The sequence below is a fragment of the Daucus carota genome, chromosome 6 (genome assembly GCF_001625215.2).
Source record: "Daucus carota subsp. sativus chromosome 6, DH1 v3.0, whole genome shotgun sequence".
Taxonomy (NCBI): domain Eukaryota; kingdom Viridiplantae; phylum Streptophyta; class Magnoliopsida; order Apiales; family Apiaceae; genus Daucus; species Daucus carota.
The window spans coordinates 20353650-20366299 of record NC_030386.2 but is presented as its reverse complement, the minus strand read 5'-3'; the positions used below and the strand labels follow the sequence as shown (position 1 = coordinate 20366299).

The 12650-nt window shown below is 33.3% G+C and overlaps 1 protein-coding gene across 1 annotated transcript; it reads left to right on the top strand.

Annotated features, from left to right (window-relative positions):
* Positions 1-6721: 6721 nt before the first annotated feature.
* Positions 6722-11364, top strand: LOC108224612 (putative protease Do-like 14). Its single transcript, XM_017399287.2, has 11 exons — positions 6722-6869; positions 7028-7106; positions 7548-7667; positions 7859-8047; positions 8133-8260; positions 8716-8927; positions 9087-9168; positions 9319-9461; positions 10324-10444; positions 10857-10949; positions 11090-11364. Exons 1-11 carry the CDS (start codon positions 6855-6857, stop codon positions 11204-11206), a joined length of 1299 nt encoding a protein of 432 aa, XP_017254776.1. The 5' UTR covers positions 6722-6854; the 3' UTR covers positions 11207-11364.
* Positions 11365-12650: the final 1286 nt, after the last annotated feature.

Here is a 12650-nt window from a genome sequence, read left to right as displayed (position 1 = left end):
AATACCCATTTGCCTCTCATTCTTATCAATCGTCTAAATGTCCCATAGGTTATATTATCTCGTTCCTAGATAGCCTCTTATAAAATGCATGTTATTAGTTACTACTGTTCTGTAATGGAATTACTATTCCCTTTATCTTTTATGCCCGTCTGGTGGATTAATACAGTTGCAGAAACCAGAGGCCATTGCACAGTATAATTTGCATTACATGAACATTGCAGTTTATCCTCTATGAAATTATGCAACGCTTTCGACAGGAAAAAGAAATTCCACATGTAGTTGTCAGAACATTTGGCAAAATGCTTGGAATTTGTGGAGGACCCAGATTCATTTATATACGCAAGGCCAAAATTTTGATGGGTGGTGGGTGAAGTAAGGAGCCTGAAAGTGAAATCATAGGACCCCTTAGTTCTTTCTGGAAACGTAAACTTCTGTTTATCCTGTGATTTTTTCCATGGCCACGAGCATAACTATTACTCAAACTTAATCATTGTACTGCTATGTTGTGTTCTCAACTTTTGACTGTGGTAAATGCTTATACAATTTGTAATGTGTTTAGTGCCCGGTGTTCGAAATATTGAGATATCTTATTATCTTGGATGAGCGGATTTAAATGTATCTGATTTTTTTGGCGTGTTCAGCATATATATATCTGCGAGTTGGGATTAGAGCTGTAATCAAGTCGGGCGGCTCACGAGCTCGCCCGGCTCGAACTCATTTAACTAGGCTCGACTCGGCTCGTTTAGTTAAGAGCTCGGGCAAAGGTTCCAACTCGTTTAATTAAACGAGCCGGCTTGACTCGACTCGTGAAATTAAACGAACCGAGTTCGGGTAGAGATTTAGGCTCGATTAAGTGTAAAATTAAACGAGCCGCTCGCCCGACTCGCTAAAACCGGCTCGTTTAGCTAAACGAGCTGGCTCGACTCGACTCGTGAAATTAAATGAGTCGAGTTCAGGCAGGGATTTAGGCTCGATTAGTTAACGAGCTGGCTCGGCTCGAATTACGCCCGGCTCGAAACTCGGCTCGCTCGGCCCGAATTACACCCCTAGTTGGGATGATGTCCCAATTATTTCACGAAAAGTCGTTTCGATCTTACTTTGATCAATGGCTAAGAACTCCTAATTTTCTGCATCAGTCTGTATGAATGGAAAAAACCAGCTGCATACCAGATGCATAATTTATGCTTTTCATGTAACATTGTTTAGTTTGTCGAAGAGAACATCCAGTTACCTACAAACAGTTTACGGATTCAACCTCTTCTACATGAACTATCTTGAATTTTGAAAGATAGTACTTCCTGAATCATGCAACTCACAGTCTACGAGGTGGCTTGCAGTTTATGATTAACGAGTCAGATTAACGAAAATTAAAATTTGTATCACATTGTTGATGCTTGAGTTAATAATTTAGTTGCTTGAAATATGAATCTCAAGGAGGTATATGCAAACACAATGTTAAAGGCTAACATTTAAATCCCAAAGAGGTCTGCGTATTATGCAACTAAAATGTTACAACATATTTATCATGCTTTGTATCCACGAAACAGATCATGATGCTAAGCACGGAAATAAGTAGTCTCCCCACAGAATCTATACAAATAAAAATCATGCATTCCTCCTCTGCTCCTTACAGCTAAGTAAGATATGTATTCCAATCTAAAACTGAATTTTCCATAGGAGTGTTCCAGCAAACTAATAGAAACTATTGGCCTGCTCTAACATTTCCCACTAACTATTTCATGATCATGTTCTTTTCACAAAGAGCCATAGGCGAGTTAAAACTCACAAGTAAAGAATTGAAAAAAAGGACATGAAGCCTCTGTGCTATAGTGCTATAAATTGGTAACTTTACAGCACTGCAGATAGTCCTTTCGGTTAAAGAGAGTATCAACCATACCAACTATGAACTGACAACAAGATAACATTAACTACTGCCATTTTCGTAATTTAAAACACCAATCTCATCATCAAACAAAACCAGTCAATGACAGTGAAAACAAGCATATACAGAGTGCACAGATTATAAAATCACTTGTTGCCACCAAACAACAATTATTGCCCAATTATTATGTTACATACTATAATCTTCACTTACTCAACAAAAAGAGTTATCTTGAACCTTACTATGCTCCATAAAATATGCCATCTTCTCTGCTTATATTGTCACATAATTAACGATTTTTCGGAATTCTAGTTCCGTCACATTCATAACCGCCGATTTTTAGAATTCTAATTCTGTCACATTCAAAATTACCGATTTTTGGAATTCTGGTCCCGTCACATTCTTGATCAGTCAAGCTTCGAATAATGCATTATCATTAACAAGAAAATATTCATCACAAATCTCTCTTTGCAATTTGTATACAACAAATAATAACGCTATTTTCAAAAAAATAAACATCGAAATTTAATTTTCTTAAAAAGATCAGTGGATACTTAATTGGTTCTGCAACGAGTAATGGCGCTACAACCTCGGTTGTAGGGGTTGGCTTGTGCACCTTGTTTACAATTATAATAAGAAGCTCCGCGTTGCGAGCAAGGCGCATTGTTCCTCTGCAGCGCCCCGTAGCTGATATGCCTGCTGGATGCTAAAATGCGCCTGTTTGACTCTGAGTCAAGCCCAAACTCCTCATTCTCATCTTCGCCGGGGAGGCAGTCGGCGACGGTTCCGCGGCAGCCGGATCTGGCGGGCATCCACCCAATGGAGTTTTGGTGTGGCCCACTTGCTTCAACTGAGTGGGATGGTAGAGATAGTGTCATAATGGTGATGATCATTACTGCAAGAACTGCATGAAAACCTAAAGAAGCTGCCATGTGTGTGTGTTTTTCTTGAAATGTGTGTGTGTTGAATGAAATGTGAGGAGAGCTACTTGTGTTATAAGGAGATTTGGGGTTTTGAGTTTGGTCATAAATCTTTAAGAGTTGTTATGGATGGCCACTACTTTGTTAAATTCTAATTCTTTTTCTTATAATATTGATCCTTAATGGAAATAAAGCTTAGGTGTGTTGTTGACAATCATTAGTTTGATGTTACCCATAATATCCGAGTTTATAGAATTTTTTATAAATATCGGGATAAGCAGAAATCGATTATTTTGAATAATATAGTATAATTTTTTCATTTTTTTCATCATATTATTATTTAAGTAACTAAATTATTCATCAACACTACATAGTGCTTGTTGGCAAGACGAACTTCTGACTTTTCTCAACAAGAAGCCCACTTCCATTTTTTAACTCGTTTTTATAAAAATTAAGAAGCAATTATAAGAAACTTAATGTTAGTTTTCGTTTCAGGTCTTCTGCTTCTTTCTAAAACAATTTAATCACTTATTAATTTATTTTTCATTTATTGTCCATTTCTTTACTTTAAGAAAAATACATCTTTTTAAATTTAACCAAACGACCTATCAAGTAGGTTTGTTGTATATAATAAACATCCAATTTATTTGTGTATAGTATGAAGGATTAGAACTGATCAATTGATTTATCAATTTAGAAGTCATAACTTATAAGAGATTTATCGGAGATTTTTTAGATAAATTGGAGATTTTAATCAAATCGATAGGATAAATCGGTGACTTTTTCAAAGATTAATCAGAAATCTTTTACTAAATTGAACATTTTTAGAATACAAATGGTATTTTTGATTTTTCCAAAAAATTATTCTTCATGTGCTAATTATTCATACGAACAATATACAAAATTAAGAAAGAAATAAAGTCCTTGTTTGGGTAAGAGAAGCATGAGTTACTTGTTATTTCTGATTTTCTTGACTAGTTTTTATAAAAAAAATAAGAAGTATTTTAAAAAGTCATGAGAAATAAGTTGAAAGTAGAAAATGTTATCTTCTTTTTATAATTTCTATTTATTTTTCAAAAATTAAATTAACTTATAATTATTAATTTATTTTTCATTTCTATTTCATTCTCTTACTTTAGTTAAAAAATTATTTTATTTTAAGTTAACCCAAACGAGCGTAAAGTAATTTGTATATTGAAGTGATATGCCAAAACCCAAAACTAAGAGACAAAGAAAAGTGAGTAGATTGAGTTGTCTTCGCTTTTAGTAAAGGTAGATAAAGCATCTATGTAATATATCAACATAATAATAGAACCAGCTTTTTAATACTACTATGAAACTAAAATTTACTAAAAAATAAATTTGATAGAAACAATAGAAAATGAATAGAGTTTGTGGGGTTCGTTTTCCGTGTCTGTGAACCAAAACACGTCTCATCCATGATCCACTTGTATAATGTACGACCTGGTCAACTTTTGTCACCTTCTGATCGATTTAATTATTTTCTCTGAAATAAATGTGACGTGACCCCTCATATGTATAATTATCCTTTCTGATTGATTTTACTGAATTTGCAATTATGTTATATTTTATTTTAATGAAAAACTTGTTTAGTGGGTGTTTGGGCGCGACTTCTTCTTAAAATTTTAAATTAGAAGCATTCATTCGCACTGCTTGTGTAAAAAATCGAGAAACACTTATAAAAAGTTAGGATTTCTAACTTTTATTTTATGACGTCTAATTTTTTACCAAACACTTTTTATCACTTATAAGTTTTAACTAAATTCTAACTTTTAATTTTTACTTCACTTTTTTTACTTTAAGCAAGAAGCATTTATTTTAAACTCACCCAAACGATCTCTTATTCTCTAGTAACAGCAATGGTTTTTTAGATTATAATAACATAATTCGTTTAAGAACCGAATGATTTCTTCATTTCACGATTCAGAGCCTATTGCCTATGGTTAAAAATCTGGATGTTAAGTCATTTTGACTTTAAGCTAAATAATGGGACCGTTTGATTGAGTTTAAAATAAAAAAGTGGACTAGAAGTTAGAAGCGGATTAAGACTTATAAGTGATTAAAGTGTTTGGGAAATAAATAGAAGCCTTGAAACAAAAACTAGCATTTCTAACTTTTTATAAGTGTTTCTTATTTTTCACACAAACGGTACAAATAAGTATTTCTAACTTATAAACCAGAAGCCCAGTTTTTAAGTCGGAAACAAACGCCCCCATTATGTCTGTTAATGTCATAAACAAGAATCCATTTTAAGATTAGAAATAAATCAGAAACTGACTTAAAGTTAGAAGTTAGTTTGAAGTACTTTTTTCACTAACTTAATTTTTTTCCAAATTTTTTTGACAAAACAACTCATAAAACATAAATTATTTATAAATCACTTTTATTTTGTATTTATATTTTTAACATAAGTCATTAATAAGTTAAAACATACATTTTAAACTATCAACTTATTACATAAGTCGGTCATAAACTAAAGGCTCTTAGTCAAGCCACTCAATGGTAGGAGGGAATTTCAATCTTACGAGATATATTTTAATATTATTATTTAGACAAATGATTTGAATAATATAATTATCGAATATAAGGATTTAAGAAAAGTTAAACATTTTGGAAAGACAACTACTTATTAGAAAAAATTTATGTAAATAAATTGTGTGACATATGTAAGAAGTAGGGGTGAGTAAGAAATCGAATTAAAACTGAAACCGAAATTGATAAAAATCGAACCGCATAAAAACGGACCGATTCGAAAGCGAAATATTAAAAACCGAACCGATTATAACGGTTGTGGTTCTGATTTTAAGTCAAAACCGAACTGAAAAAATCCGAACCAAATCGATTATTAAAATAAATTTATTATATATATATATATATATATATATGTATATTACACATAATTTATATAACTACTTATATATGACATGTATACTAGTTTAACATAAACAAAGTAAAATGGAGGCAAATGAGGTTAGTAGGAAGTGGGTTGAATTGGGCTCAGGTTATTTTGTTAAAATTGTTTTATGAGAACGAGTTCTTTCACCAATTGAGTCGTTAATCTACCTCTATCATGATATATAAGTTTCATTATAATCTAATCTTATTTAAAATCGATAATATAATAATGTAGTCCATTATTAAACTTGGAGTTTATATATTGAATCAATATAAATTCTCTATTATTTTAATTAGAAATATGTTTCTTACTTTTATTTATTGCAGTTTTAAAATCAAAACTTAATCAAGCTTTTTGAAATCAAAATCGATCTGACAGTTCAATTGCGTTTCGATTTTCAATTTTAAAAATCAAAGATTTATGATTTCGGTTACAGTTTTATCCTAAAAAGCTAAAACCGCACCGATCCGCGCCGATCGGCACCGCACACTCCCTAGTAAGAAGTGTTTCAACTTGTTATTTTCAAAAAAAATAAATAATATATTTGGTCTCAAAATTAAAAAAATTACATAAATCAAAGATCTATGGTTTCAGTTACAGTTTTATCCTAGAAAGCTAAAACCGCATCGATTGGCACCGATTCGCACCACACACTCCCTAGTAAGAAGGGTTTCAACTTGTTATTTTCAAAAAAAATAAATAATATATATGGTCTCAAAATTAATAAAATTACATATTCCAACACTGTTTTATTCCAATTTCCTTAAATATCATGTCAAAATCGAATTTAAAGAATATTATATAGGACGGAAGGATTAATAATAAAAACCGAAAAATATTTTAGTAAATATTTTAAAAAATACACTATATAATGTATCTATTTTAATTATAAATTTGAGATGAATGATATTATTTAGTGAAATTAAAACAAAAAGTCATAGTTAGAGATTGCTTTGCAAAGTGATTTCGGGTTTTAATAAAACTTACCTTGTTCGTAAAAAAAATAAAAAATAAAATTCGTAGATTTGTAAGCCAATTAGAAGTTTGTGGAGTTTTATAGTTGGGGCTTTTGTCAGGGTTTTGCAGCAGCTGATCAATCCTCGCCCATCCGAAAATCTTCCAGTTTCTCCTCATCATGTCTTATCTTTTGGTACGTTTTGTCAAATCTTGGCTTTCACCCATTATTTTAGCTAGAAAAGAGTGTAAAAATCTGAGCTTTAAGCTCCAATTTTTATGGTGTTAAAACTGTTGGATTCTAGCAAAATTTGAGCTTGTAATGATGAAATTGTTGGTGGTTTTTTTTTGTAGAGAAGAGCTCCACTTCGTTTGGGGGCTATGGTTGCTGTTGGGTCAGGCCTCATTTACTCTAACAATGCCAGTAATTATGGTGAGCAATTTTCTTAGTACATTTTTAATTGTTACTTTTATGTTCTATATTCTTGGAAATGTAATGAAAAAGACTAGGGAGGGTGTTTGGGTGGTGGCAATATCCGGCACGACCCAGAACCCGACACAGATTTTGCATAGATAATATTGCAGGATGACAGACATGGACCTGCTATAACATGATTGTTAGTTTTTTTATAATTTTATTTTATCAAGCTTATATATGCATTTTTATCAATTTCGGGTAAGTCTTAGAAGACAAGAAACTGGCACATATATGGATATGAACATGACTTGAGACTGAAATTGCTAGACCTATAAAAAACACATGCTTTATGGCTGAAATTTTAGTTATGGTTTCTTACTTCTTGTTTTCTTAAAATCTTGGAACACAAATGTGTTTTTCCTTGTGCTCATATTATTTTGTCGGGTTGAACTGCAGAGACATCTGTGTGCGGTGTGATGCCTGTACAGTTTCGAGATACGTTACATTCGTCATGGCTGGTTATGCAAGATATGCTTCCTCATCAGTATTTTTCATCTATGGACCCTTCAAAATATGGTTTGTTTCCTCCTTGAGCTTTTTTTGTACATTGTAAGTGATTTGAGAATATGATTATTGGTAGTTTCAGCTAAAGGTGAAGCGGATTGAGATATTTGTGATGGTTGTTACGTATTATAATTAAGTTGTTATAATGTATGTGATTTTCAGATTGATAGCTTAATATATTACATCTTTGAAATTGTTTACAGGACATTTTCCATTTCTTTTTTCAAGATTTGCCTCAGCCGAATCAGCTCCATCTGAGGATGCAAAAAAATCAGCCCCATTAGATGGTGGAGATGGTACAAAACCTTGTTGTGGATGTTTAGGCAGAGATACAATTGCCAATGCTGCTGCAAAGGTTGGTCCTGCTGTAGTAAATTTGTCGGTTCCGCGTGGTAAGTTTAGGTACTAGCTAATTCTTATTTTTGTATTTTTTCTTTCTCTTCCTATTTTCATCGCTTATGATTTTTTTGTTGACAGGTTATCAGGGACTTACTGTTGGAAAGAGCATGGGCTCTGGATTTATTATAGACAAAGATGGTACTATTCTGACCTGTGCTCATGTGGTTGTGGATTCTCAGTACTTAAGTACTTCATCAAAAGGCAAGGTCTGTCTGCTAATGCATTTTTGCTCCATAGCCTTTTTGTATTTTGTAAGAGGTCTTGTAGTTTAATTTAAGGTCACAAAGGCATATCAAGATGGTAGATGCAGACAACTAAAGGCATATCAAAAACCTACCAAAGGCATATCAAGATGTTGTACATCGATTGTCACTTTCATATCTCTTGCAATAATTATATACACTGACATATTTATTTGCAATTTGTGTATATAAGAAATTAGCCATTGATTGACTCTCTGAATTGGTTTGATTTTGATATTTCATAATACTAATTGACATACAGACCCATTCCACTCTGTTCAGCTACCACTAGCTCATCTATTTCCTACATTTGTTTCCAGTTTGCCTCTTTTATTGGCATATACCGTACAGTAATAGTGTATATAATTTTTTGTGCTGAATTAGTATAATATTAAATTAACTCAGCTTTGTGTTTTCAGGTTGAGGTGACTTTGCAAGATGGTCGAACTTTTGAGGGTACAGTTGTCAATGCTGATTTGCATTCAGATATTGCTATTGTAAAGATCAATTCAAAAACTCCGCTTCCCTGTGCAAAGCTTGGTTCATCAAGGAAGCTACGCCCTGGGGAGTGGGTAGTAGCTGTAGGCTGTCCCCTTACACTTCAAAACACCATAACTGCGGGTATTATTAGGTAGTGTAGTAAACATATGGCAACATTTTAAATTATTTGTCCAATTTAGGAAAAAGTTGGAAGTATCATTCTGATTATGTTCCATAAGAAAATATCGCTGTGGTGTGTATTAATTAAAATAATGCTTGACCCCCTCTATTTTACTTTTATTTTTTGCAGTTGTGTTGATCGTAAGAGCAGTGATCTGGGTATTGGAGGAATGCGAAGAGAATACTTGCAAGTAGATTGTGCAATTAATGCGGTAATATAACTGTGATAAAAATGAGATGCGTAACATAAGACCTACATGCCTATGCTGGAGTTATTAAGGAAAGTTCTAAATGCTATCCAGTGTTTATGTAGTTAATACATGAATGTATTCCCCTAAAATACAGTAAATATATGGCTGCAGGGTAATTCTGGTGGACCCCTTGTCAACATTGATGGAGAAGTTGTTGGTGTTAATATAATGAAGGTGGCAGCGGCCGATGGACTAGCATTTTCTGTTCCTATTGATTCTGTAACTAAAATAGTAGAGCACTTCAAAACAAAGGGGTATAGTTTCCACTTCCAGCACCCAAGTACTTATCCTCATAGCATGACACATAGCTTTATTGTTAACCAGGTTGTTGTGTGACATATTTTTACTCCAGCACACATTTTGTTGTCTTAAAGGGAGTTTTTACAAATTATGTGTAATGTTTTAATTCAAGTTTTGCTGTCCAAGCTGCAAGCATTATCTTTTAAGTTCCAACTTCAAGTGAATGAAATATAAACAGATAGTAGGTCAAGTATTTCCTCTATATGTGTAACAATAAAACTGTTCTAGCAATTGGTCAGATCGGACTTCTTTCATTTCTGCTTTTGATGCCATAAATCTCTAATAGGTTATATAGCTGATATTGCTGGGGTTTAGTCCCTAAGGAGCCACAAAAGTGCTTTAACACTATGGCTTGGCCTTTTATAATTTTAGTTTTGGCAGATGCACAACTACTCTGATGATTTTTAGAAAGTTATTCAACATTTTGTGTTAATTGTGAGTTGTGACAAACAAATAATATACACAATCGGTAGTATAATATTTTGGGTAGTATGGGATTTCCTCCATTTGTTCAACTGTTTTGATCTCTATTTTTCACTGGAAAGTTGCCTTCCAATCTAGTATGTGTTTAGCCAACATTTTTGATGTCTAAAAGAATTTTTGGGGTCAAAACTTAAAACACATCCCAAAATGCGTATATGATGCATCTTTAAATACGTTTGGTTATTTGCGGCATCTTAAATTATGCCCAGTTGACATTTTTCTTGTGGGCAGAGTAATTATTTTAACTGTCACTTTATTTCACACGCACAACAAAATTGAAAAAGAAAATCACACGGTGAGTGATATTAACATCTGGGTTACGGTTATGTGCAGGAGGGTTGTTCGACCTTGGATTGGCCTGAAAATGCTTGATCTTAATGATATGATTGTTGCTCAACTTAAGGAAAGAGATCCATCGTTTCCTGTTGTGAGTAAAGGTGTTCTAGTACCTGTGGTATGTCCTCTGTCTATTTTCCCCCTAATCCTATTTGACATGAAGTCAAGTAAATTTAACTTATTTTTCCCCCCACATAACAGATTCTTGTGGTTCAGATTTATTTTTCATACGAAATTAACCAGTGCGGTATGTTTCAAGCGGAATTGTACCTCTGGCATTATGATATATTGAAAAGTTAAATAGTCTAATTTGAAATGCTGCACAAACTGATTAATTGCCGAGTATGTATGTACTATTTGCGTACTCTCGTCTTGCCTTGGTATATTTCAGGAAGACATAGGTTAAGTATGAAGTTATCAGATACTTGATTTGCTTTTGAATGTTCATTCCCAAAATGTGTAGTACTATATTTGATAAGATGTTATTTTACTGTCACGATGCCAGATGTTTGATAGTTTTGCTTGACCAGGTCGTTCCAGGCTCCCCTGCTGATCGCTCTGGTTTTCGTCCTGGTGATGTTGTTGTTGAATTTGATGGAATTCCAGTTCAGAGCATTACTCAGGTTGGTAAATTTATTGAGAGGCGCCTGTAAAATAAAATAGAACAAGTGGAAGACATGAATTAAGCATAATTTGTACAACATGATGCCTATAATAGGTGCTAATGACCAATTTGTGATTGACAATCTGTTTTATGTTGCAGATCACGGATATATTGGGTGACAAAGTAGGGAAACCCCTGAAGGTCATCGTAAAACGATCTAATGATATATCAGTGACACTAACAGTGATCGCAGAGGAGGCAAATCCAGATATGTAGACTGTAGGGAGTTCTTATTTTTGTACCGGATAATATTTATGCACCGTTACTTTGCATCATAAATCATTGATCTCAGCTGGAAAACTAACTGTGAAGGGAAAACACAAAATGTATAGAAATTTTTATCTTTATATGAACCAACAATTTTTGCTTAATAATTTCAGTTTGCTGTTCTAGCAGAGAAAATACTGAATAGTGAATACTATTGTATGAGATTTTTTTTCCAGCAAGAGAGAACCAAAGCCATTATCATAAGTCATAGTTCATAACCTGAGGTTTTTTGTGGCACATTCTTTAATTGGTAATAACCTCAGGATATCCCAAAAAATACGTATAACCTGAGGTCTCAAAAAGACGTCCCAAAAATTATCAGGAAAAAAGTCAAAAAATAAGTCAAAAAATGAAGTAAAATGACTATCGTTAACACAGGTTGTGTGTTTGGAAACAGTAAAAGGTGAATTACCGAAGCTAAGATGCCGAATACTTCACTAGAACAGTCCACACACAGTAGACAATTGGAGCTTTTGTTATTTCTATTTTGCTGTGGTATATTTAAAACGTGCTGTTCTTGTACAATCTTGGTTCTGCAACACATGACATTGCAATCAACGTTACTTTTTTAACCCCCTTGCTAATTTCATTGGACTATTCACCCTTCCGCTCCAAGATTATACCTATATATAACATCCAAACTGCATGGATTGCTTGCAAGTATCGGAAACAGATAAAGAAAAAGAACAGAAATCATGATCAAGTCTAGCAACATATCAGAAATCATGTGCTCCTCTTTGTTCAAAAGGCCGAGAGCAATCAAGTGTTCAGCAGTAAGTAACTTTTGCCAATAATCATCAAATTCTAATTCTCGTTTGAACAACTTATTATGAACATGTCATTAATATCTTGTGTTGTTGAATTTTCAGATAATGCAGGTGAATCAGTAACTGCAAAAGATGTACTGTTTTGTACCAGTTTCATCGATCATACAGCTGGGGAAACTTGCTTCAGTATAACTCAGAAGTTCAATTTGACAATGGATGAATTTAGTGACTTCAATCCAAACCTCAATTGCGATAAGCTTTTCGTAGGGGAATGGCTCTGCCTGCTGGCTGATATTGGACACTAATGAGTGAAAAGATGATGAATGGTGCATAGAAACAATGCTTATTTTCTTTGTTCCCCTTTTAACATATTTTATTTTATCATAACATCTTTTGACGTAAATAATATGCAGTGACATTCGGGCTTCTGTACAAGTGCGCCATTCGAACTCAACAAACTAGTAGATTCACAATTAGTTCTATAACAGAAGGTCCCTAATTACATTCTTCACAAATCAGACAAATTATATACAGCATGTGTTCATGATAATAAACTCAAGAGATAATTACATATAATTGTACAAACCCTTCATAATCCATGGACATAAATAAGTCTAGCAAACAAG

Coding starts and splice junctions, on each gene's coding strand:
- LOC108224612 (XM_017399287.2), top strand. Junction 7,107..7,547: donor TAACAATGCCAGTAATTATG/GTGAGCAATTTT, acceptor GTTGAACTGCAG/AGACATCTGTGTGCGGTGTG. Junction 9,462..10,323: donor GAGCACTTCAAAACAAAGGG/GTATAGTTTCCA, acceptor GGTTATGTGCAG/GAGGGTTGTTCGACCTTGGA.